At 40.5% G+C, this 27,156-nt stretch overlaps 2 protein-coding genes across 11 annotated transcripts in view; one reads left to right on the top strand and one right to left on the bottom strand.

Annotated features, from left to right (window-relative positions):
* Positions 1-9,893, top strand: part of mpp2b (MAGUK p55 scaffold protein 2b) — a 52,145-nt gene extending 42,252 nt beyond the window's left edge. Inside the window, exons 4-13 of one of the 3 annotated variants that reach the window (XM_061967514.2) lie at positions 1,302-1,454; positions 1,690-1,845; positions 2,105-2,332; positions 2,986-3,117; positions 3,221-3,323; positions 5,809-5,877; positions 5,950-6,111; positions 6,176-6,378; positions 6,428-6,571; positions 6,644-9,891. In XM_061967514.2, coding sequence (XP_061823498.1) covers positions 1,302-1,454; positions 1,690-1,845; positions 2,105-2,332; positions 2,986-3,117; positions 3,221-3,323; positions 5,809-5,877; positions 5,950-6,111; positions 6,176-6,378; positions 6,428-6,571; positions 6,644-6,820 — 1,527 coding nt within the window. In that variant the 3' untranslated portion in view covers positions 6,821-9,891. Of the gene's footprint in view, positions 1-1,301; positions 1,455-1,689; positions 1,846-2,104; positions 2,333-2,985; positions 3,118-3,220; positions 3,324-5,808; positions 5,878-5,949; positions 6,112-6,175; positions 6,379-6,427; positions 6,572-6,643 lie in introns of all 3 variants that reach the window. The other 2 variants (XM_061967512.2, XM_061967513.2) reach the window with 2 other exon arrangements.
* A 6,519-nt stretch (positions 9,894-16,412) lies between these two features.
* The window catches only part of abi3b (ABI family, member 3b), a 37,247-nt gene continuing 26,503 nt past the window's right edge, over positions 16,413-27,156 (bottom strand). The window contains exons 4-10 of one of the 8 annotated variants that reach the window (XM_061967520.1): positions 24,360-24,433; positions 24,179-24,288; positions 20,121-20,138; positions 19,971-20,034; positions 19,707-19,886; positions 19,543-19,616; positions 16,413-18,635 (exon numbers count right to left, since the gene is read on the bottom strand). In XM_061967520.1, the coding sequence (XP_061823504.1) occupies positions 17,600-18,635; positions 19,543-19,616; positions 19,707-19,886; positions 19,971-20,034; positions 20,121-20,134 (1,368 nt within the window). In that variant the 5' untranslated portion in view covers positions 20,135-20,138; positions 24,179-24,288; positions 24,360-24,433 and the 3' untranslated portion in view covers positions 16,413-17,599. Of the gene's footprint in view, positions 18,636-19,542; positions 19,617-19,706; positions 19,887-19,970; positions 20,139-24,178; positions 24,719-27,156 lie in introns of those variants that run through there. The other 7 variants (XM_061967521.1, XM_061967519.2, XM_061967518.1 and 4 more) reach the window with 7 other exon arrangements.

Genomic DNA, 27,156 nt, shown 5'->3' on the forward strand with positions numbered 1-27,156 from the left:
CTGAGGGATCGAAGGTTACGGGCATTCAATGTTGGTTTTCGGCCTTGCCGTGATTTCTCCAGATTCTCTGAACCTTTTGATGATATTACGGACTGTAGATGGTGAAATCCCTAAATACCTTGCAATAGCTGGTTGAGAAATTTTGTTCTTAAACTGTTCGACAATTTGCTCACACATTTTTTCACAACGTGTTTGATGTGCATTCCTCAACTTTTCCAGTTTTTTTTGCCACTTGTGCCAGCTTTTTTGAACCATGTTGCAGGCATCAAATTCTGCAAAAAATAACAAAGTTTACCAGTTCGAACGTTAAATATCTTGTCTTTGCAGTCCATTCAATTGAATATAGGTTGAAAAGGATTTGCAAATCATTGTATTCTGTTTTTATTTACGATTTACACAAGGTGCCAACTTCACTGGTTTTGGGTTTTGTACTTAGACATTAAGTCAATCTCTTAGCCAGAGCTACTGGCTAAGACCAAAGCGCTCTTCTTCAGGCTGTGAGGAAACACACAAAAAGGTAGGATTAACTATTATTTTAATTTAATTGTGGCATGTGCATAGTAACACCAACATGCAGTGACGTAAATGCTGCTAAAAGCTAAATTTTTTAGATGCACTCTATGAATCAGTCGGCGAGTCTGTAGGTGTACCTAATGTTGTGATCGAGCGAATCTGTATATTTATGAAGTTTTTGACCGTGTCTGGGGAAAAAATAGCTGCGAAAACTTCAACATGTATTTTTAAACAGTGTACATTTTAGAGATAAATTATGATACTTTTAGGTATGGTATGGCGTGGTTTCATTTGCAATCTAGGAACACCTCCGCAATCAAACGTCTAGCAGACATACTCAAAAAAAGGGTTATAAAAGTGACTGTGGAGTAAAATGTATGCAAGAGTTACACCAAAGCATATCCCAATGCCTATTATCTGGACAAGGAAGTGTTTTTTTATGTGATTAAAGTCATCATAGGTCCCCTTTAAAGAATAACTGCTGATGGCCCTGGATCTGTATAGTAGTTCCTTGGCTGGGGAGGAGAGGAAAGTAAAAAATACATCCACTCACTGAAATATTGATATGTCACAGAACATACTGACTAAAACTAGGATAAAAAAAGCCCTTTATGTTTTTGTGCTGTCGGTTGTTGGTTTTGATAATGCCATTTGTTGTTTCACTGTTACTGAATGAGAAACCGCAGACAAAGTCTAAAAACTTACAGTCTAGAATTGACACTATCCTATTGTAATGCTGGTACTTTTTCAAATCATGCACCCTCTGCTTTCTCCTCATGAAAACCAAGGCTCATGAGCGCTTTGAAGAGCCCAAGCTTGAGGCAGTGAGGGAGAACAACGTGGAGCTGGTCCAGGACATCCTCAAGGAGCTCAGTCCTCTGGCACACAGGAGCCACACAGCCGACGAGCTGCTCCGCATCTTGAAGGAGCCCCATTTTCAGGTTGTTAAACATAGGCTCTAAATCTCACTGCAAACTCAGAATGAAGAGGCATTCAGGTCTGAGTGGAGATTAGGCTTAATGGTGAATGCTGGGCCACTATCAATATAATTGATTTGCAGCTCCAGTGGGCTTCACAGTGATGTGAGCATGGGTTGGAGCGTCTTATATGTTCACTGAAGCATGATGTTGCCTTTATTTGATGGTTACAACAACAATGTCATCTATTTTCTGACAGTCTCTCCTGGAGACCCACGACTCTGTAGCTTCTAAAAACTATGAGACTCCTCCTCCAAGCCCCTGTGCCTTCATGGATGCAGCCCTCAACAACCAACCTGTCCCACCTGACGCCGTCAGGATGGTGGGCATCCGAAAGGTGTCTGGTGAGCACCTGGTAGGTCTGATTGATTGTATTTTGGAAGCAACTCATGCACTACAGCGTGAAGTCTTGTTTTGGCCTTGTTTAAAAGAAGAAAAAAAGATACCTCAAAACAATAAAACGCAGAGGATATATCTGCAGTCAGTTCATTAGCTAGTGGATCAATAGCCAGTGTCATTACCAAGTGCAGCCTTTGTTCTGTTTTAACTTCAAATAGTTCGTTTAGCAAGCAGTCATAGAATTTTGTTTGCCATTTAAACATTTTTGTGCACAGGGAGTAACGTTTCGAGTGGAGAGTGGCGAGTTGGTGATCGCCAGAATCCTCCATGGAGGCATGATTGACCAGCAAGGTCTGCTCCATGTGGGGGACATCATTAAGGAGGTGAATGGCAAGGAGGTGGGGAACGACCCCAAAGTGCTGCAGGAGATGCTGAAGCAGGCGAGTGGAAGCGTGGTGCTGAAGATCCTGCCCAGCTATCAGGAGCCACACACACCCAGACAGGTCAGTTCACATGAAAACATGAAAAAAGAGGTCAACAAGGAATTTGTTAATGTAACTGGAGTTGGAAAAAAAACTCCATTGACTCTATTTTAGTTCCTGAAAAAGCCCTAATTTAGCTTACACACCCAGTCAAGTCTGTGTAACATTGTTTCAACTGGCTTGTTGAAACACAGGCGTGTTTTTTTTTAACATTAATAAGTCACTCGAGTATGAGAAAGGGCGTCAAGTGCAGAGGGGGCAGAGAATGGTTTCCATGGGTACGTATTTGGGCTCTATTTATCCATCCATCTCTCTCTCCCCGTTTCTCGGCGTTAAGTCTCTCCTTGTGGTGTCAGTGAAGGTTGTGGTTTGGGCTTTGTTTTATGAGCTGTAAGCTCTGACAGAGAGTAGACTGGGGTGTTTATGGATGTTTTATAATGATGGACACCAGATCATTGATGTGTCATGCATAGCAAAATAGGGCTATGTTTGCATCTAACTGAGCGTTATTTATCTTATTTCCCTCTCATGTGGCTAAAGAAGGTCATCTAAATGTTAGCAACACCTCTAATGATATAGTAGCGTTCCACCATATAACAAAGTGTGACGTCCATAGTGGTTTATATGCCTGTTCGTTTTGAATCATCTTGTAATTCTAATACCTTTCATTCCAGGCCTTTGTTAAGTGTCACTTTGACTACGACCCATCCCACGATAACCTGATTCCCTGTAAAGAAGCAGGACTTGGCTTCTGCAGTGGCGACATTCTGCAAATATTCAACCAGGAAGACCTCAACTGGTGGCAGGTCAGAAGAGCCTCGCACACAAACATGCACTAAGATATTTAGAACAGAGGAGTTTAGGGTCTTGTTGACCTGTTTTTCTCAGCTTGATGTGTTTTCATCCTAGGCCTGCCACATCCAGGGAGGTAGTGCAGGTTTAATTCCAAGTCAGCTCCTTGAGGAGAAGAGGAAAGCCTTTGTGAAAAGAGATCTGGAGCTTGTTACTACAGGTATAGTACCATAGACAACAAAGGAAAAGGGAGAGAAAAACTCCCAATTATGCAGATTTGACCCAATGCTGCATAAACACACTGGCACCAAAGACAACATCTGTTTCTCTCGGTATCATGCACGCATCTCATCCTGTCACCTCTACAGTCTGCCTGTGAGCGCTGGGGTACTGGTAATGAGAACAGCATGACTTTCAGTGTGGCTTGGTCCAAGCTGCTGCTTATTAAACTTCACATTCACTTTCGATTGGAACGTCAGCAATCAAAAAAGAAACACAACAGAACATTTAATTTGCATCCATGCGCTCTGTGCAGTCCTTGACAGACACAAAAGCTGGGGTGAGGCACAGTATTGCCCTTCAATCAAAAGGACAACAAAGATCATCACTGCGAATTTTATGATATACCAACACAATACCATCACTGTCGTCTGTCTATCTGTGTTGGCCCTGTGATGAGGTGGCGACTTGTCCAGGGTGTACCCCGCTTTCCGCCCGAATGTAGCTGAGATAGGCCCCAGCACCCCTCGCAATCCCAAAAGGGACAAGCGGTAGAAAATGGATGGATGGATGTCCAAATGTTTCATAATTGTAAGCTATACTGGTCACCTCTTTATACATGTCTTTACAAAAGACACCCTCCCAACATAGCTAATATAATATGTATACATAATATATATAATTGCCATAAGAGTATTCCTGACTGTTTCTGTATATTGTACAGTACAGTACAGTTCAGGAATACTATTTCTTATGTCAGCAGAACGTGTATATGCTGCCATCTAGTGGGAAATGATAACAAAGACCTTGAGCTGTATAGTGATAATCCATCCATCCATTTTTTCTACCGCTTGTCCCTTCTGGGGGCGGGGTGGGGGTGCTAGAACCTATCTCAGCTGCACTTGAGCAGAAGGCAGGGTACACCCCGGCCAAATCGCACATATTGACAGACAACATTCACATGCTAGGGCCAATTTAGTGTTGCCAATCATTTGGTTATTATTTTTTTCCAGAGGGGCAGTTGAAAAATAAACAATATAAATCCAATTTCTCTGTCTCAAACACCAAAAAATATTAACACTGTGTAGAGAATAGTTACTTTTTTCATGCAGAAAACTCACTTTTACCTTTTTATTTAAGACTCTTGATGTCAAAGACAGAGATGAGTAGGGAGGGAGAAAGAGAAGAGAAGGAAGAGCCCGGACGCCACCTTTGTGCTTTGCTACGAGTTTGTCCTTGAGTTCAATAGTGTGTTTCTCCTTATTAGACAAACCAAACAGTGCAGTTGCGATCGATTGAATGCCCTGAGAATACAACGACCTGGATGAATGAGAACATCCAAAGACATTGTTCTGACCCTCTTATTGTAACCAAGAACACAGCTGTCCACTCACCTGACTTTGTTTACCTCAACTGATCACACACGCATGTGCCTGACAAATTGCTTGATTGTTTGACAAGGGGTCGGCAACTTTTTGCATCAAATGTGGCCCTGTTTCCACCTGACTCAAAACCCACTTGGAGCCACAAAACTTTGATTTGACCACTAAATTGAAGGTAACACCACGTATAGTTTTCCTAAACAGATTGTGCATGGTTCTCTAAGTGACGAGCTCCAGCTGTTGCCTCCTGGCTAGTCATGTTTCTTAAGATTCACTTTTGCGTAATTATTCTTCCATTGTGCTGCCAGGCATCTCCTTGTGTCCACCATTTTTCTCCTATACCAAGTAGCCCACCTTTGCCTTCTCCACCATTAATATTTGCAATAAAAATGTTAAAACACATGAAGGAACAGCATAGTGACTACAGTACACAGAAGCATAAACCAGCTGGAGCCACAACTGCAAGATTAAAAACGCCAAAGTTTGCAGAGCCTTGGGGTAGCAATTTGGTGCGTTCATTGACACAACACGACTCCAAGGCTCTTGTTGACTATTACTGTATGCTACTACTTTATTTGGTAGATGCTCATATCTGCTGTACAGAGTTACTTTCCTAAAGAGAAGTGTTTTGTCTTGTTGCCCTATTTACATTATTATATGTTTAGATATATTTAGTAGCAGGAGAGGATAGAAAGAAGGGAAAACAAGAAGACACGGGGAAATTGTGGGGACAAGACAGAGAGAGACAATAACATAAAAACAACAGAACTACATTAGCAAATATGATTTATGCAAATATAGCAAAGATGATAAAGAACACAGTGAAGTAGATGATAATAACACTAATGACAATGGACTACAATGGAGCAATGATAATACCAATAAAGATAATATAATAAACAATTGCCTCTATTAACATTACAATCGCTTCAAATGCAAAAATACATACATATGATTACTTGAATAGCAAACGAAAGGAGATAAAAAGGAGGGGGAAAGAGGAGCAGACTATATTAACCTTTTACATTGTTATGCTAAAAATAGGTTTACGTTTGCACATTGTACTAAAATATCAAGAGTTCATTGAGTTGGTGTCACTTTCAGGTCCTCTGTGTGCTGGGATGGGTGGCAAGAAGAAGAAAAAGATGATGTATTTAACCACTAAGAATGCAGGTACCTGAATCCACCTTTTAGTAAACCCTTCTCTAAGTATCAGATCCCTAATTAATGGCCTTTCTGACAAAGAATTTGATCGTCACGAGTTGCGAATCTATGAAGAGGTCGCCAAGGTGCCGCCGTTCAGGAGGAAGACGTTGGTCCTGATTGGTGCCCAGGGCGTTGGCCGTCGCAGTCTAAAGAACAAGCTGCTGGTGTTGGATCCCCAGCGTTATGGCACCACCATCCCTTGTGAGTGCAGGTACACATTTCACTTTGTCTACAACCTACATCTGTGATCTTTTTCTCTCTCCAGTCACCTCCAGGAAGCCAAAGGTGGACGAGAAGGACGGTCAGATGTACTCCTTCATGACACGCAGCGAGATGGAGTGTGACATCAAAAACGGCCGTTTCTTGGAACATGGCGAGTACGACGGGAACTTGTATGGTACGAAAATCAACTCCATACAAGAGGTGACAGAAACAGGGAAGATTTGCATCCTGGATGTCAACCCCCAGGTAATAGAATCACTTCAATGCCACAGTGATGCAACAATGCATGTAAAAGTATACGTTCCTAAAGGCTCTCAAAGTCCTGCGGACGTCAGAGTTCTTGCCCTACGTTGTTTTCATTGAGGCGCCTGATTTTGAGGTCCTCAAAGCCATGAACAGATCAGCAATCGAGTCTGGAGTGGTCACTAAACAGTTAACGGTGAGTGGCCAAGTTTGTAGTGAGTCAGTCTTGTGAGCACTAACAAGATGTCCTGTTGTCCCCCTTTCATAGGACTCCGAGCTCAAGAGGACGGTGGATGAGAGCGAGCGCATTAAGAGGGCCTACGGACATTACTTTGACCTCTGTATCGTAAACGATGGCCTAGAAGCAACCTTCCGAAATCTACGGGCCGCCATGGAAAAACTGTTTAACGAGCAGCAGTGGGTGCCTGTCAACTGGGTGTTTTGAAGAATGGCGGACGATTTAACCCCCACAGCGCCGTCCAAGTGGGTGTTTTTGAACTTGGTGTTGTATTTAATTTGTAATACTTCTGTTGATTTTGGAACTGTTCTAGAGCTAACGGGGTTTAGTGCAATGGTGAGAGTGGGTTGTTGTTATTATGAACATGGAACTAGATATAGAATAGGGATGGGCATAAAAAGCAAACCATTGGTCAGTTGTGAGGATTTTATTGTCTAAGCAATTGAGACAAAGTGGAATGCACTACTTAACCACTAGATTCAGTTTAATGTACTTTAATCCTTAAAGCTGGGGTAGTTGAATCTTGTGTCACCAGGCAGAATTGTAACTGTAAATCCTGCCCCCGACACTACGCACCTTTCTGATGGTCCCTCCATGTCTCCTCCTCTCTGGAAGTGCACACGCATAGCTTGTTGACAGTCTTAAGTTGCATTGAAGGATGTCCTAGTTCATATTTTGGTGCAGACTATCTTTAACACACGTCACCATGCAAAAATATACACCAAATATAGGAAAATGGAACAATCGGTTACCTGTCTAGAAGGAAAACAGCCACTTGCGCGACCAAATTTAGTCCAAGACCGGCCCGCAATGCCCTCCATCTTGAATACGCCGGACCAATATTTATCTGTTTGTCTTTTCTTAGATTTTTTTTTAGATCTACAGCGTCTTTCTTTTCTTACTCGGATTTCCTTTTTGTTTTGTTTTTATCAGTATATGCTGTAACAGGTATTGCGGTCTTTCCAGGTGGGTATTTGGCGGCCATGCTTTACTGCAAACAAGCTTGCTTCACTATATATCACGTCAGCCAAAGAGGAGGCTCCCTCGTGGGCTCTGCTCACCCCTCCTTTCTCTAAAGCCTGTGGTTGGATCTGGAGGGGTTGACCACCACTAAAATACTTAATTATAAGAAACAGACAGCACACAGATGCACGATTTTTTTCTGAAATAATTACTGTTAAGATATACTGTATGATGCTAATATGATTTTTTTGGAAGTAAAATAATAACTTGGGTACCCCAGCTTTAAGGCTTCTTAAAAGATCAATTAAAATGTGTACCTTTAGGCCCAAAAATGTAACATAAAAACATTACTTTTCACTTTTGCCACATCAGATCTTTTCACCAGACCTAACTGTCAACCTTCCCGTTTTGGCCGGGTAATCACATTATTTGAATTACTTTCTCCCGGTCACCTTTTTCCCCCCGGATTTTTGTCAACATGAAAAATGGAATGCTCACCAATACTGCTGCTACCACAGCTGGTCCACTCGGATCAAACCTTGGCACCTCAAAAGGTGGGCTGGTGACAGCCGCATGGCGAGTTACATCTTACGTGATTCAATAAAATCAACAACGCGAGAGAGACGGATTGACATCTCTGACAAAAATCCAAACTTTGAGTAAATACTTTGACAAATAAACAATAGGAAACTATTATCTTTCTCTAAAGAAGAGCAGGCAGCTGCTCACACTTCATGCTTTCTGTAACGTTGAAGGAGAAAAGACATAAGAAAAACATATTTTAAATATAAGTGCCAGATTTGTTTTTATTTTCATTTATGTAAAATTACATGGTTCTTTGTTAGAAGCCTCATATTCTTCTGACCGATGTGTTTGTCAATGTTCAGTGACACTATTGTGATAGGAGGGACAAGGATTCAAATCTCCCCTGGCGCATTAAGGGCCTGATTTACCAAAGGTTTGCGTGTGCTAAAACACATGCAACTTGATTGCACATTTCATAGATTCGCTTTGGGTGTGCGTCTGTTCAATGAGCAGAATAAGGTGTGCAATTCATTTTGCATCTCTGTCTTCATTAATATGTAAAATATATGTTGATCATCATAACACCCACAATATTGGGAGGAGAAAATGCAAATATTATACAGCACGCGCAATGTGATTTATCAACACTCATCACTGTTTTGGGAGCACTATTTAGCTCGTTTGAAAAGGACGTGCAAACTGACACTTCCACACAAAGCTGTGAGAGAGGAGTGTTGGCACTGAAAAGACACAAACAGAATTTTTCGTCCATATTTAAACAGTCCGAAATAAAAAAATATCAGACATCTATTCAGCAACATCCTTTTATAATTTCATACCTGCTAGATGACCTTAAGGGCTGATAAAATTTAATTCATTGGATGCGTCTTTTTTAATGAAGTATTTTTCACATTATTAGTGCAGCCTCCCTGTCAAAAAAAGGGGTATCTATGGAGACACCACACAACACGCCCACTCGATTCATGCTATTTTATACATTGCACACGCTGTTTAGTGTGAGGTATTTGGATCTTAGTAAATCAGGCCCTATGTATTTATTTTATTGAATTAACATCAATTTGTGATGAAAATCCCATACTTTTACCAATTTTCTCAAAATGTCCCATATTTTGCATTGCAAATGTTGACAGGTACACTTCTTGCTTCCCATTGTAATAAGTAATGTATAAATATAATCAAATGCCCATCCATACTATTAAGTAGTATTTTAGATAGAAAGTTCTCTATAAAACTTTTAGCCTTCCAAATCTTACATACCTAATGTAGTGTAATGTTTACATTGGATTGGTATAAGAGAGGCTGGCAGATAGATACAAGGGATGTGACATTCGTAATGAATTTTACCAGTAGATCATACATTGTACGCATTGAGAAATGTGCTTTTCTTGTGTTACAACACTGGTCTGGAACATGAACAGCAATAGAAACATTTGAAACAACCATGCTACCTATACATTGATCTATACATTGATTGTATTCGTGGCACTGACAATTTGCAAACCCACTGATCGTAGGAGAAAAGTATCCTGCAGTAGACGACAAACGAATACTAACAAGACCAACATTTGTTCATGTCAGTTATTTGTGATGTGCAAACCCATTATTCATACTTTTGCCTTAACGTGGTTTAACAAGCCAAGGAAACACAATCATGGAACATTTAAACACCATCACTTCCTGTTCCAAACAACCTGGCAACCTATACATGTTTTACCTTCGAGCTGTAAGTGTATTGTAATAAAGACGATATATTATCACTAAAAGACACGTTGTTGGTGTGCAGGACAACAAGATGCATTGAAAAAGTTCTCTTGAAAACGCACCGTGTTGTTGTTTTAGCTGAAGGATGCCCGGTGGTGCCTCCGCTGGGGGGGTGGGTGCACATGGGTGCTGGTGGAAGGGGTCATCCAGTAATGAGGGGCCAAAGGGAGTGTTATTGGGTACATCTCATAGGCGGGCGGTGGGCCCCCCGGCCAGACACTTGTCAGTTTGGGGTCAAACTAAAAGACATGTCGTCTTTGTCACTTTACATTTAAATGACATGGAATACAAGAGCTACGTTTTAACTTGTAGAACTTATGTAACATATTTGTTACTAGTGATGGCTCTAACCATACTGGAGCATCATGAAACACAGTAACTGTGTCCCTTGATGCCTCCGTGTGTGTGTGTGTGTGTGTGTGTGTGTGTGTGTGTGCCACTTTAAGAAAAAATCGTTTGACTGAAGCGCCTAACTGTGTTTATCAGGAAGTCGTGTTTAACATCGCTTTTTGTCTCCATCATCGATCTAAATGCAACTAGGAAAAAGGAAAAATTCCAAAGTACGGGATTATTTTGATCTTAGAAGGCCACCTAAGGTAAATGTTCTTTTCCTATTTGGCTCATTGAGCAAACATGTGTTTCATATTATTTTCTGTGCAACTGTTCATTAAAACAAAGGGAAATAATCCAGTAATCCCTTGTTTGTCGCTGTTAATTGGTTCCGTTCATGACCGCAATATATTAATTACCACGATGTAGGAATCATTCATTAGGGTTATAAATATTCATAGCTAAAATAAACCTGTTTATAAACTTCTTAACAAATTTTTCATGATTATGGAGCTCTCCAGACATAAAGTAACAGCCTATAATCACCTTTACACTCTTTTAATCCAATGATTGATGAGCCAATCAGTGGCCACGGTACTGAACAGCATTCTCTAATTGGGTTGGTTGCCTGTACTGGCCAATACTACAGTAGTAATTATTTTTTCAGTTTATTTAGCAATTTTTATGCTTGAAATTACTTAATTTAGGGACAATTTTTTGTTGACTATACTTTAAAAATATCTGCAATGCGAAGCTGCAATATTTGGAGCGTGATGTTGCGAGGGACGACTATTTGCTAACTATTCATTTAATTTGCAGGTCAAATGTAACTTTTTTATGCACCATTATAAAACACTATCAATGCAGTGTCAATACAGGTAGTGAGTGTGCCTCTCAGGCATCATTGACCAATCACTATTACTATTGACAGAAATGAAAGTAAAAACAAAAAATACTCGAAATTACGGTGGAACAAAGACAGAATCGTATGATAACCTAAGCATGTTTCTGCATAAGAAATGTAAATCCAATTCATTTGATTCAGACAGCAGACTCAAAACATTTGATTGAAGATAGTGATACGTGGAGAGTGCGAAGGGGAGAGACCACGAGGATGCCACCTTCATACATTCTTTCTCCCTTTCTTTATCAAAGTGCTGGTACTCACATCTTTATTTGGCCCATGGTGGATTTTTGCAGTTTTACTAAATTAAAAAAAGCTCAGAGACGGAGTTGGTGCACTCGATTGTGATACGCCAGCAAACGGACGAGTTGCAATGTTTAACCCTACGATGACTGAGATAGTATACGAAAACGAGTACAATTTGGCAACATTTTTTGTCAAACATAATCATATGAAAAGTGTGGCGTACAAAAACCAAGGCACAGTACCTTTTGTATTAGTATGATTAGAAAAGACAAGTCGTCCTATATTTGGCGTATAGTGATTTATGTCTGTAGTTATTTTACAGATAGTGAAAACGTGATATTTAAAAAAAGATCTTAACATGTATCCACAAACAGTAGTCATCCCTCACATCGCGCTTCAAATATTAAACACATTGCAGATTTTTTTTTTTTTTTTAAAGCATATTCTCTAATAATTTGGCCCTAAATCAAGCATTTTCAAACATAGAAATGGCTAAATAAAGTAAAAGTATTAATTCTACAGTAGTATTGACCACCAGATGACATTAAACCAATCAGACCAGTATCGTGGGTTTTTATATTCTGGTTGTAATTAATGATTCCTAGTCCGTGGAAATTAATTTATCGTGCCCGGAACCAATTAACAACGGATAACTGTACTGAGGAATCAGTTAATATGGTAATTTTGTTCAAACTAAAGAAAGGAATTCCATTTCAACCCCATAACATATCCTTGATTCCCGCACTCGTATGAACACACACACACACACAGAGAAAGATAAAAGATGGCGGCTGCTACACACCAGTGCGTAAGGAGGCGGCAGCTCAATGGTGCTGTATCTTGGAGGGAGTCTGTCATAATGTGGCTCCACCGCCTCCTGACCTTCTGACGCTGGTATAGCCTGGATGGCGACGCTGCTGTCATCTTGTGCGGTTGCCACGGTGACGTCGTACGCCGCTCTCTTCTTCCTGGCGTGCAGGTAGAAGCAGAGGAGAACCACAGCGATGGACACCACCAAGCACGGGAATCTAAAAGCCAGCGATTAATACAATTATTGAGGTGTTGTTATTAGGGACTGAATACTCACACATATTGAAGAGTATTCACAATAGTCATGGCTGCCGCAAAGTCCTTGACATCACTGGGGATGAAAAATATGAATATATAATTTTTCATTCACTCACTTTATGACAGATAATGCAATGTTTCAACATTTAATAGTGTTGTATTGCTAACAAGATTCACACTATGAATGTGTATCACTCCCAATGATTGTGTAGGCTTGTAGGCTGAATGAGCAACATACTCTTTGGACCTTCATCCTATAAATGTGTTGCTCATTGCACATGATCCTATCAGCTAAATCTAAATAACTTATGACACAAACACTTCTTTTTAAGTTCCTATAAGACGGTCTTACCTTGCTGGGGGATCCCAAACGTAAACAAGGTCTCCTGGGTGCTGCGTGCCTCCAAGTAGGTGTAGTGTATCACTTGTATTGTCTTCACAGCAAGATTCAACTTTTTTTTTTTTTTTTTACAGTGTTATTGTCCCGTTTAAAGCCACAGGACTTTGAGGTCAACTTCCTGTTTTACATATTTCCTGGATGGATGTTACGAGTGTCCGTTGCTCAATGAATGAGTAACTTTACATGACCATGCTGCTCGTGTGTAAAAGTTGCTGCTCCATCAGTTGGTTCCATTGGATCTTCAACAATATAGTTAGTATGTAACAATATAGTTAGTATGTAAAACACAGAACAGGGCTGTCAAACTCATTTTCATTGAGGGCCAACTCGCAGTAATGGCTGCCCTCAGAGGGCCGCTTGTAAAAGTGAAGAGCCTATGAATATAAATGTACAGGAATTCACCTCATGATGGCAATAGAACAGTGCTAATCAAACTTTTTTCACCCAAGTACAACCTCAGAAAACGCCACCATAATGACATTAAAATGCAGTAACGTAGTAGGCCTCCATATTAATTCAAGACAAGACAGGCTTTATTTAACAATTATTTTTTATATTTTTGACCACATTGACACCGTGTTTGAATATTGAAAAATAAAACACTAATCACTTAAGTGATTATTTTGCGTACCACTAGATGAGCCCGTGTACCACAGTTTGAGAATCACTATTACAAAATAGCTTATGCATTTCGTTAGTACCTGTTTTTCACATACTGTAATATATATATATTTTTTTTTTTAAATGTAGATTTTACAGTAAAAAAAACAAACTAAAAGCTCAGTTGTCAGAATTGTATCGTAACAAATATGGTGGTTTTACGGTATATTACAGTAAATTGGGGAAACGGTACCTTTTTTTTAAGCTAGAATTCTGGTGACTGAGCTGCCCTTTTTTAAAATGTTTCACCATAAAATCTCAGGCGATTGTATTTACTGTGGATAATTAACGGAAAAACGTTACTACAGTTTGGACTTTTTTACAGTACAATTCTGGCGACTTACTTGCAGTTTTTACTGTAAAATCTACAGTTTTTTTTATAATGGTGTATTAATGTTTATGGAAAAAACGGCACAAGTTTTATTTTTATTTTTTACAATAAAATTTCATTTTTACAGTGTACAATTTGATGGATAACTTGCTTTGAATTCATAAATCAAGCAGATATTTACAATAAGTTTTGATTTTAATTTGAACAAAAACATGTTTTGGATATATTATTTGTTGCAATAGTACATATTAAAGTTTGGTCAAAGTATGCAATTTCATGCACTACATTAATTTGTTCTGTCAAAAAGGAAAGAGCGCTATTTCTATTGGTATTTGTATTGATCCATTTGTAGTGTAATAATGCTCATTGTTATTTCTGTATTATTTTTTATTTTTCGCTAACTGCTTATTTGCTATTACTTTTACCATCATATTTGTACATGTCATATTTGCTGATGTTGCTCTATTGTTGTTGTTGTTGTTGTTGTTTGCTGTTGTTGTTTTTGTCTCTCTGTCTAATCCCCCTCTTGTCCCCACAATTTCCCCCTCTGTCTTCTTTTTTTTTCTCTTTCTATCCCCTCCTGCTCCGGCCCGGCTGCACTAAATGATAATATAAATACATTTAATAAAGTCAAATACAAATAAGGCAACAAGAGAAGTATCCTACACTTCTCTTTTGTAAAGTAAATCTGAACAGCCGACATGGGCATCTACATCAACTATATGATTTGCCTGAGAAGCTGGACAGGACATAAAAAAAAATAAAATAAAATAAAAAAAAAGGAAAGAGCGTATACATTAGTAAGAAAAGATATTGTACTTTATTGACGCGTATCATCACCAGGCTTTCACTGGCAGTATGACATAATGTGACTTTGACACGCTGCCCTAGATACTAGTAAATATGCCCCCTAGCGGCCGTGAGCAGCACATGCGATGTGGCAAGCTGATACTCACTGATATTAATTTCCTATAATGCCATAGCCATATTTTCTTATTTAAGCTTCTTACAGAAATGACAAAAGTGGTTACGTGTGACATTATATATGGTTGTTGCGGGTTTAGAATAAATGAAGCCCATAAACATAATTGCATAGAGCAGAAACTAAATAGTTGCATTTATATTACTGACTTGAATTAAATACATTTGGTTTGTTGTGCCTGAAATACTGCACATCCAGAAAGTACTTCACTTTTTCCAAATTTTATGTTACAGCCTAATTGTGCTCAAAATTCTACAGACAATACCATGTGACAATGTGTAAGTTTTTTTTTGTAATTTTGCAAATGTATTCAAAAAACTATGTACTCACATGTACACAGTAGAATGCAGCAATGTACAGAGACATCCTGGATGAAAACCAACACTTCCCATCCAACCTGATGAAGGTTGAGAGGTGCTGCAAAGAGGCCAAAGTTAGGTGTGTCAAGCTTGTGGCATCGTATTCAAATATTTGAGGCTGTAATTGCTACCAAAGGTGCATCAACAACGTATTGATCTCTCAATACTTATGTGCATGTGATTTTTTTTTTTTAAATAAATGTGATTTTTTTTTTTTTTTCTCCAAGAAAAAAAAAAAAACTTCACCCTGTCAATATTACATTTTGGAACAAGGCTGCAACATAACATGTGAACAAAGTGAAGCGCTGTGAATACTTTACGGATGTACAGTACATAGAAGAAAAACTTTAAAAATATCTGCTCGAGAAGAACAAAATTAGGTTGTTGCAGGGTTCTAAAATTCACTCATTTGAAAAAAAGTCAATTTAAACCTTGATTGCTTTCCCATTTTTATTTAACTACCGTATTTTTCGGACTATAAATCGCAGTTTTTTTTCATAGTTTGGCCGGGGGTGCGACTTATACTCAGGAGCGACTTGTGTGTGAAATTATTAACACATTACCGTAAAATATCAAATATTATTATTTAGCTCATTCACGTAAGAGACTAGACGTATAAGATTTCATGGGATTTAGCGATTAGGAGTGACAGATTGTTTGGTAAACGTATAGCATGTTCTATATGTTATAGTTATTTGAATGACTCTTACCATAATATGTTACGTTAACATACCAGGCACGTTCTCAGTTGGTTATTTATGCCTCATATAACGTACACTTATTCAGCCTGTTCACTATTCTTTATTTATTTTAAATTGCCTTTCAAATGTCTATTCTTGGTGTTTATCAAATAAATTTCCCCCAAAAATGCGACTTATATGTGTTTTTCCTTCTTTATTATGCATTTTCGGCCGATGCGACTAATACTCCGGAGCGACTTATACTCCGAAAAATACAGTAATGACAATAATTGTAATCGTTAATATACTTTGATGAGACATTCCTGCGCAGCTTTGGTTTCAAGTCAGTTGCATCCGGCGCCCGTGGCAGATGTTTGCATGTCAGAAACGTAATAATTATAAATAAATAAAAGGACCGTTAACTGTTTTACATTTTATTCTACAATATTTCTTATTAACAGCAAATATTTATTTCAGATTACTTTTTTATTACTTAATGCTAATTATTACATTAAAATGACTACAGTCTATAGAAGCAATTCAACAATTGTAATGAATTACAATATGTATTTAAACAAAAATTAAACCTTTATTTTACAAAAATATCCAAAGATAATTTCATTGTGAAGGAGTGCTGCCGCGGACACTCATGCACTGCAAGTGAAGTGCCTTGCCCAAGGACACAACGGTAGTGACTAGGATGGTGGAAGCATCTGAGCCACGCCACCCCTTCATTTAGATCATTGTTAACAGATCATTCAGCGCTTTACTGTTATTATTTTCTATTATAAAATGACTAACATACTGTACGCTATATAGCATGTGCTAGTTGTAGTTGTATAAACAGTTTGATGCAGTGGCAACTTAACTCCTCCCTCCTCCTCCTCCTCCTCCTCCTCCTGTGTGCCAACTTGCCCTGCAGGTGAAACCCTCGTTAAAATCATTTTACAAGCTCACTGACCCTATCAGAGTGTTCCATGCGGGGGCATATTCTCATCATATTCATATCATACAATAATGCCGCTGCCATTGGATCGAAGGTCGCAGTCTTTTGTTTTTGGAAGTTCTAGCACATTCTAAAGAGAGCCAATAAGGAAGAGGAAGAAGAAAGTGTGTTGGAGCTTGTTTCCTAGGAATGTTTTGAGTGCTGTTAAAACACGTTGGAGGTGCGAGGCCCAACAAGAACTTCGATACAAATATTCTGCTATAGAAGTAGTTGTCATCTGGGAGTAGTGTGAAGGTGATCATGAACATACAGTATTGAATGGCACTCACCTCTATACTGTATTATATATACTGTATCATATCAGTGGCCTAGTGGTTAGAGTGTCTGCCCTGAGATCGGTAGGTTGTGAGTTCAAACCCCGGCCGAGTCATACCAAAGACTATAAACATGGGACCCATTACCTCCCTGCTTGACACTCAGCATCAAGGGTTTGAATTGGGGGTTAAATCACCAAAAAATGATTCCTGGGCGCGGCACTGCTGCTGCCCACTGCTCCCCTCACCTCCCAGGGGGTGAACAAGGGGATGAGTCAAATGCAGAGGACAAATTTCACCACATCTAGTGTGTGTGTGACAATCATTGGTACTTTAACTTTAATATACTGTATTATATATACTGTATCATATATAATGTATAATATATACAGTATCATATATACTGTATACTATATGCTGTATCCTATATACAGTATCATATACACTGTAACAGAGTAGTGTTGCATTTCAGCTGCTTTCATAGGAAATGGGTTTGTTAATGTACGGGTGGAGGTGGAAGAGCTGGCAACATGTTGGAGATGCCAGTGGGTGGAGGTGGAGGAGGAGGAGGTGGGAGAGGAGGAACTCCTGCTACAGGAGGCGGAGAAAATATGTTTGGTGGAGGAGGAGGAGGTGGTGGCAGAGATGTCGGTGAGGTCAAGGATGGTGGTGTTGGCAGGCTGGTGTCCATACAGTAAGTGGGTGGAGGAGGAGGAGGAGGAGGAGTACCTGTTACAGGGGGAGGTGGGAGAGAAGCATCTGCTCCTGGAGGAGGTGAAAAGATGTTTGGTGGGGGAGGCACAATGTTGGAGGTGCCAGTGGGTGGAGGAGGTGGAGGCAAGAGATCCGTACCTCCTGCTACAGGAGGAGGAGAAAGGAGGTTGTTTGGTGGTGGTGGTGGTGGTGGGGGGGGCAGGCATGTTGGTGAGGTTAAATAAGGTGGTGTTGGCAGGCTGGTGTCCATACAGGAAGTGAGAGATGCAGGAAGTGGAGGAGGAGGAGGAGGAGGAGGTGAAAGGAGGTTGTTTGGTGGTGGCGGCAGACATGTTGGTGAGGTTAAAGAAGGTGGTGTTGGCAGGCTGGCGTCCATAGAGGAAGTGAGAGATGCAGGAAGTGGAGGAGGAGGAAGAGGAGTACCTGTTACAGGGGGAGGTGGGAGAGAAGCATCTGCTACTGCAGGAGGTGAAAAGATGTTTGGTGGGGGAGGCACAATGTTGGAGGTGCCAGTGGGTGGAGGAGGTGGAGGCAAGAGATGCGTACCCCCTGCTACAGGAGGAGGAGAAAGGAGGTTGTTTGGTGGTGGTGGTGGTGGTGGGGGGGGCAGGCATGTTGGTGAGGTTAAAGAAGGTGGTGTTGGCAGGCTGGCGTCCATGCAGGAAGTGAGAGGTGGGGGAGGGGGAGGAGGAGGAGGAGACATACTGAGGTCCAATGAGTTTTGCTGATGATGATGAGGAGGAGGAGGAGGAAGGTTATTGTGGGTGTTAGAATGAGCAGGAACTGATGGTAGCGGTACAGCGATGCCTTGATTGGACCTACACACACACACACACACACACACACACACATAACAAATGTCATAAATATGAATATATCCTGAACTAAATGTTGGTACATGAACTAAAATGACAACATTAGTAGCTTACATTATTTGGATGCAAATATGTCAACTATGTGATTGGATGCTGGACTTTGTGCTACAGTAGGACCTTCTGGAATCCTTTGTTTCTTTCTTGCTTTTGTGAAAATGTCAACCTACAAATATTCCAGTATAAAGCCAAACATACTATAATAATAATACAAAAAATAATAACAGTTAAAATATTATCATAAAAGATAATGTTTTTCAAGTCATTTTGCAATAAAATGGTTCTAATCAAATAGATCAAACTGCTCCTAATTGTACTTTTTTACTTTTTACATGACCCTAACACAACATCTACTACTACTATTAATACTTATAACAAAAATGAATGTAATAAGAAAAAGAAAAAAGTTGTAACATACCTAGAATAAGTTCAAACAAATATTTAAAGACAAGAGTCTATGTATTAAAATGACAATGATCACACAGCATATGTAGTAGGGCTGTCCAGACATGTTGTACATTAAAAATAATAAAGCCAGTTCAAGATAAGTCAAAACATGCAAGGCTTTCAGAAGAACAAACATTTTAGCTTTGTGGTACAGGTGAAATATGTCATTCTTTTATTTATTTTAATTGTTAAAGAATTACTTGGTTTTCTATAATAAGCACAGGGACAATAAAAAACAAGCTGTGTGCCAAAAATGCAATTTGGACACCCCTACACTAAGTCCCTGGTTAATCTGTTGCGTTCAGGTTCAGTGGGAATTTTGTATTTTCGTCTATGGAGTGCGTCATTTATATTATATCATTGCGACCACAGTATTACCGTTATTATATACAGTGTATTGACGTACGAGGGAACATCTGCAATGCTCAGTGTGCGGTCCCTGGTGGTCCCTGGCACCTTAGTGGGTGTCTCCCTGGTGACCTGTGGGGGGGTTGAGTGGACACAGGATGACATCATCACTTACAGCTCAAATTAGGATGGTTATTAGGAAATGTTTGTAGTCATACTTACCTGGAAACAATGTCCAGTGGAGTCCAAGATGGAGTATGATATTGGTACCCTGGAGTAGCTTCTCTCTGCTTCCCTGCCTGAAGGAGGCGGGGCCACAAGTTTGGAGCGGATCTTGTTTTGGGAAATGGTGAAAGTGCTGATCTCTCTTCTGGCCACCTTCTCATAGTGGATGGCTGCAGCCTGGGTTACATGACAGCATGGACATTGGATGTAAAATGTGTGTGTGTGTGTGTGTGTGTGTGTGTGTGTGTGTGTGTTACTGACCAGTGACAGCAGGTTGACTGAAGACTCCATGTTGCTGAGCCGCATGGTCTGAGAGTCCAGCAGTCTGAGCAGTAAAGTTGCAACATTGTTGATCTGGTAAGTTACACTCGCCAATGCCTGAATGGCTAAAGCCTTGGACTCCTCCACTACCTTGCTTGGATCATCTGCCTAAAAAAATAGAGAGAGAAAGAGAGTTCCTTGCCTCCGACACTTTCCCTTTGGTATGTTTGAGTTAAGATAAGTTTCCTTTCTTGCAGTTTAGGAAATAAAAAAATGTGAAACATATTTTTTGTACTTATTACAAAACAAATCATTATGAAGGATGTATATTTTCTACTATATTTTGATTGATTAAAACATAATTATTATAAAGGATATGGAATTTTAATTGCATATTTTTTTGTGCTCCACACCAAGTAAAAAACATGCATAAAAACACGAACAATATTTATTAGCAAATATATACAGTATACAATCTACCTAGAAAGATGTTTCAACCCATTTTGCATTCCAAGTTTATTTCCCTAAAAATTAATAAATATTTAATTACCTAAAAATGTATACAAAAATTACATTTTTTAAATAGAGAAATTATCATTTGTTTTTAAATAAATCATAATGTATTTGCTTAATTATCTTAAATATATATATTTCTGTAAGAAAATAAATCTTAAATATAGTATATATGTGTATGTATATATGTGTATGTATGTATGTATTAGAGATGCGCGGTTTGCGGGCACAACCGCGGAGTCCGCGGATTATCCGTGGATCGGGCGGATGAAATAAAAAAAAATTAGATTTTATCCGCGGGTCGGGTCGGGTGGTTGAAATAAAAAACAATTTTATTTTAAATAGATTCAGGCGGGTGGCAGTTAAACCAATTCGGAAATATATATACATAGTTAAATGTTGTTACCCACATACGAAAAACGAGCAGGCACCTGCTGCATATGCCACAACAGAAGGAAAAAAAAAAAAGAGATGGACACTTTTACGGAGCGGAGAAGGGACGCCTCGCCGGGGTCCGGGACCGAGGCCCCTTCCCCCGAGAGGGCCCCACCGGGAGCCGTAGCTGAGGCGATCCGCGAGAAGGGCCCGACGCACGTCCAGGGTCACCACCGCGCCCACCGCACCGACACCCCGCCTCGTCCGCCTTTGCCGCGGCCGGCGTCACGCGCAGCAGGTAAGCAGCTTACCTGCCCGCCACCCCCGTGGCCGGGGGCTCGTAACAGGGGTCACTCCGCGCGCTCCGCCCGCGCAGCTTACCTGCCCGCCACCCCTGTTGCCGGGGGCGCGTAACAGGGGTCACTCCACGCGCAGTGCGCTCACGAAAGGGGTGGGGCTCACCCTGGTTGATATAGATAGCAGCTAGGACGGTGGCCATGGAAGTCGGAACCCGCTAAGGAGTGTGTAACAACCCACCTGCCGAATCAACTAGCCCTGAAAATGGATGGCGCTGGAGCGTCGGGCCCATATACCCGGCCGTCGCCGGCAGCGAGACGCGCTTGGAGGTGCGCTCAGCGCGGCTCCCATATGATTGCGCACTGGTGTGCGTCTGGGTCGTGACAGCGTGGCACGCGAATGTCTGAGCTGCATTGGATCAGTCTCCTTTCTTTAACAGGCAAAAGCTTTATAACCTCACTAATGCCTTGCATCGTCTATATTAGATATTTAACAACGGGCGGGTGCGGGCAGATCAAATGTTAGATCGGGTGGATTGCGGATGGTTGACGACTTTCTGATGCGGTTGCGGATGAAATAATTGCCTATCCGCGCATCTCTAGTATGTATGTATATGTATATATATATATATATATATATATTTACACACACATTAGTATATATTTAAAAATTATTTTTAGGTAAACATTTGTTGAAGTTTATTTCGAACATGTATACAGTTTCAATTTGATACATCAAATATTTTTCAGTTCTCTTTACAACATGCCTGAAAAAGAGTAGGAAGAAGCAAAGCTTAATTAATCCTCCCTGTTTTTTCACAACATAGCAATTACTAACACGTGTTTACTTCTTCTAAATTTGAAATACAATACATCATCCATTCATCTTCTTCTGCTTATCCGAGGTTGGGTCACAGGGGCAGCAGCCTAAGCAGAGAAACCCAGACTTTCCTCTCCCCAGCCACTTTGTCCAGCTCCTCCCAAGGGATCCCAAGGCATTTTCAGGCCAGCTGGGAGAGACAGTCCCGTGCCTTGGGTCTTCCCCGTGGCCTCCTACTGGTCCTGTTGGTCGAATGTACCCTAACGCCTCCCTAGGGAGGCGTTCGGGGGGCATCTTGACCAGATGCCCGAATTACTTCATCTGGCTCCTCTCGATGTGGAGGAGCAGCGACTTAGAAGTGCAAACCGATCCAGGGAGAGCTGAAGATCCTGGACAGATGAAGCTAGCAGGACCACATCATCTGCAAAAAGCAGAGACCCAATCCTGCAGCCACCAATCCGGATCCCCTCAACAACCTGACTGCGCCTAGAAATTCTGTCCATAAAAGTTATGAACAGAATCAATGACAAAAGGGCTGCGCTGGCGCAGTCCAAACCTCACTGGAAACGGGTCTGATTTACAGGCGGCAATGCAGACCAAGCTCTTACACCGATCATACGGACCGCCACAATCAGGCAGTCCGATACCCCATACTCTCTGAGCACTCCCAACAGGATTTCCAGAGGGACAAGATCGAATATGCCTTCTCCAAGTCCACAAAAACCATGTAGACTGGTTGGGCAAACTCCCATGCAACCTCAAGGACCCTGCCGAGAGTATAAACCTGGTCCACAGTTCCACGACCAGGACGAAAACCACACTGCTCCTCCTGAATCTGAGGTTCGACGATCCGGCGTAGCCTCCTCTTCAGTACACCTGAATACCCTTACCAGGAAGGCAGAAGACTGTGATCCCACGAGTGTCGGAACACACTTTGTGGTTCCTTTTCTTAAAGAGGAACCACCACCCCGGTCTGCCAATACAGAGGCACCGCCCGGATATCCATGCAATGTTGCAGAGTCTTGTCAACCAAGACAGCTCCACAGTATTCAGAACCTTTAGGAACTCTGGGCCCTGCCACCGAGGAGCTTTTTAACTACCTCGGCAACCTCAGCCCCAGAAATAGGAGAGTTCATCACAGATTCCCCAGGCACTGTTTCATCATAAGAAGACGTGTTGGTAGGATTGAGGAGGTCTTCGAAGTATTCCCTCCACCAGAACATACGATCCGGAGTCATAGTCAGCAGCACACCATCCCCACCATACACAGTGTTGACAGTGCACTGCTTTCCCCTCCTGAGGCGGAAAATGGTGGTCCAGAATCGCTTCAAAGCAGTCCGGGAATCGTTAAGAACGGGCCGGAACTTCTCCACTTCGCGCACCAGCTAAGGCTCCTTACCCCCCTGGAGAGGTGACGTTCCATGTCGTAAGAGCTCGCTTCTGTAGCCAACGATCGGACCGCCAAGGGCCCTGTCTTTGGCAACAGTCCAGCCCACATTGCACCCGACCTCTATGCCCCTCCTGAGAGTGGGGAGCCCATTGGGGGGAGGACCCACATTGCCTCTTCGGGCTGTGTCTTTTCATAGAGATCTTTGAGCTGGTCTTTCTCTGGTCACTCACCTAGGACCTGTTTGTCTCGGGAGACCCTACCAGGGGGCATAGAAACCCCCAGACAACATAGCTCCATGGATCATTGGGACACTCAAACTCCTCCACCACAATAAGGTGGCAGCTCAGGATCAAAGATCCTCAAAGATTTCTAAACAAAACAGTTATATAAGTACATAGTCAGTTATTGCTAATAAATCAAAATATAAGTTTAAAAATAGAAATTAAAAGTTGAATACAGGAACATAAAGTAGAGCATGCAATTAAATGATATTCTTCATAGTGATTTGTTTTGTAATTAAATCATACAGAATATATAAGAAAAAACTTATATACAACAATATGAAAGATTAAACCACAATATGCATGAAAACTTATATTTATCGTAGTATTTCTTAAATGGTTTGAAATTGTTTAGTGGTTTCCAGTGGTATACAGTACATACAGCTTGGTAACCAGTGCATACCAAGCACAATTATCCGTAAAAAATAAATACCAGTCTTTCATCTTTCAATCCAGCAGTGTAAATGGACCATGCAGGTGTACCTAAAGAAGTGTCCATCGTATTTCAGATGAGTAAAATGATCATTCCTCACCTGCAGGTAGTTGTTTTCGCAGTAATCTGCAACTTTCAGCAGGTTGTTTTGGTTCTCACCGAGATTCCTGCTAACTGTTGGCGCCTCTTGTAAAATCTGAGAAGCTATTTCTGAAAAGTTGGGAGACTCCGACATTATTTGTGCATTTAATTGTTACGTTTGGACTATTTCATGTCTCTACTTGAAGGAGGAATGGGCTTCTTCTTCTTCTTCTTGGGGGTGTTGTTCCAGCTGGCTGAGGAGGGCGGGAGAATCCTGCATGGGAGACAACCTTCCTCCTGTATTAACTTTTTGTTAACACCTTTCATGTTTAAAGGGTCGGTTTTGACCCATGTTTTAAATCAGCTGCAAAATACACGAAAAACAAACCACCAAATGTTGTCTTATCTCTTGGTTACCGAGTTACATTTGCTTATTCTTGAAAATACTGATTTTAATATTTTAGTGTTAGGCAAATATGATCTCAGTTATTAACAAATATGAGACAACAGTCGTGCACTGCAAAAACTAAATCTAAGTAAGATTAAATATCTCAAATAAGGGTGATATTTGCTTATTTTCAGTCTGATAAGATAATTCTTCTCACTAAGCAAATTTTATGTTCGAGTGTTTTACTTGTTTTAAGGGTTTTGGTCCTAAATGATCTTAGTAAGATATTACAGCTTGTTAATGAGATTTTATGACCTATATTGAGTAAAACATGCTTGAAACTAGAATATCAACTGATGCAAAGCTGTGTCATTAACACTCACAAGTATAAAACTAATTTTTAAAAGTAATAATTTCTTACTTCAAGCATGAAAAAAAAATCATGATGCCGAGCGCATATCATTATGTCAAGATAATGGCACTTGCATTTACTTAATTTAAGAATACTTTTCAACATATTGAGCAAAAATGTCTTTTTTTTCCACCAAGAAAAGTGCACTTGTTATTAGTGAGAATATACTTATTTTAAGGTATTTTTGGGTTCATTGAGGTTAGCTAATTTGACTTGCTTTAGAAAATCTTGACAAGTCAAATTTTCTTGTTCTATTGGCAGATAATTTTGCTTAGTTCAAATAAAATACCCCTCATTTTTGTAATATTTTTTCTTGTTTTTGAACACTGACTTTTTGCAGTGTGGGGTCTGTTAAAGCAAACTAAGAGGAAAGTGGAGCCCTGTCTTTCCCCTGCATTATTTCAGGGGGTAGCTCAGGTCTGTTTTTCCCCCCACACTGTGCCCACCATGGTAATTTTCCTCCAGAGAAATTCTTATCTAAGTTTTACTTATCTGGTAAAAGAAAAATGTTACAAGTCAAACTGTGACCCTGGAGTACAGTAGTCAAATCGAGGACCGTGCGTTTTCAATGTTTTTTCTCAAGAATTCCACCTGCAGCATTGCCTGTGTAAATTCCATGTATAGCTTGTTTTTGCATTACATGCTACCCACATTTGTATGCCATACTTCCCTGGATTACTGGGTTTAAATTGACGAAAGAGGCAAATTCCTCGGAAAGGGACAAGACCTTCGTCCACTGTCACCTCTGGCCCTGTGTTGAACATCAGTGGAAGTACCTGAATATTTCTCCCAGATATCACAGATGAGAGCAAGCTTGTCAGATCTTGCTCTGGCATCCATGTTGTCAAATCTGAGGACTCTTGATATAATTTGAAAATTCTGAAGGAACATTGCTACCCGTAAAAAAGTATTGACTATTGAAGCAACCCAGACACTATCAGTGGCTCCATACATGATCTGTAGACTCCAGCCAGAAGAAGGCCAACATAAGCATCCAGGTATTCCTCATCAATGCCTTGCCACGTGTCGCCAAGCACTTTTTTGTACTTCAGTGTTTTGTCATTGCAATGATTTTTTAAGTGACAATGGCGTAAATAACTTTAAACATGTTTTGACATCACTGAGTCTTGTCACAGCCAACTTTTTTGCAACATGAGGGTGTGATCTCCGACAGAAATTACCATTTTTTAACTTGAATCTATCTGTCAGTTGTACCAGCATCACTAAGGTGGCATCAATAGATGCAATGTCTCTGGACGATACTCCACATTGTCTTTCTCCTCAGACTGGATCATGTGTATCAATATTCCACTCTGTGTCCTCTTTCTCAATTTCACCAAAAATATGATCCAGAGCATTACTCACTGTAAATTGTCTTGTAATTTTGTTTTTTTTTTTACAATTTGGAGATGTGCACTCTGCAAGTTATCAACACAAAACACTGAACTCACCGCACTGGACGTGCCTGCCTTTTTATTTTTGTGAAGGTGTACAAGAAAAAGAGGCAGAACGAGAATTACCCAAAGCTCACCTACTCAGTGGCCAAGTGGTTAGAGTGTCCGCCCTGAGATTGGTAGGTTGTGAGTTCAAACCCCGGCCGAGTCATACCAAAGACTATAAAAATGGGACCCATTACCTCCCTGCTAGGCACTCAGCATTAAGGGTTGGAATTGGGGGTTAAATCACCAAAAATGATTCTCGGGCGCGGCCACCGCTGCTGCCCACTGCTCCCCTCCCCTCCCCTCCCAGGGGGTGATCAAGGCTGATGGGTCAAATGCAGAGAATAATTTTGCCACACCTAGTGTGTGTGTGTGTGTGACAATCATTGGTACTTCAACTTTAACTTAACATGATTGGACAAGTATGAATTTAGTTTGGGCTTTAATTTTTGCTTTATAATCATAATTTTATCACTGGGTCAAACACGACCCTAACAATACAAATGTAAAAACTTCAACCACACACTTCAAAATGTTATTTTTTGTTTTAATTTGGTTTAAATGGAGGTTTCTAACAAAGTCAGAAAGCCTTAATGCAATAAACTAATGTATAGGTTTCTTGAATGCATTTTAAACCTAACACGGGCCAATAGTGACCTTAACACATGAGAAAGAAATACTTCAAATAAATAAATAAATGATAAATGGTTTGTACTTGTGTAGCGCTTTTCTACCTTCAAGGTACTCAAAGCGCTTTG

This window comes from Nerophis lumbriciformis, linkage group LG11 (genome assembly GCF_033978685.3).
Source record: "Nerophis lumbriciformis linkage group LG11, RoL_Nlum_v2.1, whole genome shotgun sequence".
In the NCBI taxonomy this organism is placed as follows: domain Eukaryota; kingdom Metazoa; phylum Chordata; class Actinopteri; order Syngnathiformes; family Syngnathidae; genus Nerophis; species Nerophis lumbriciformis.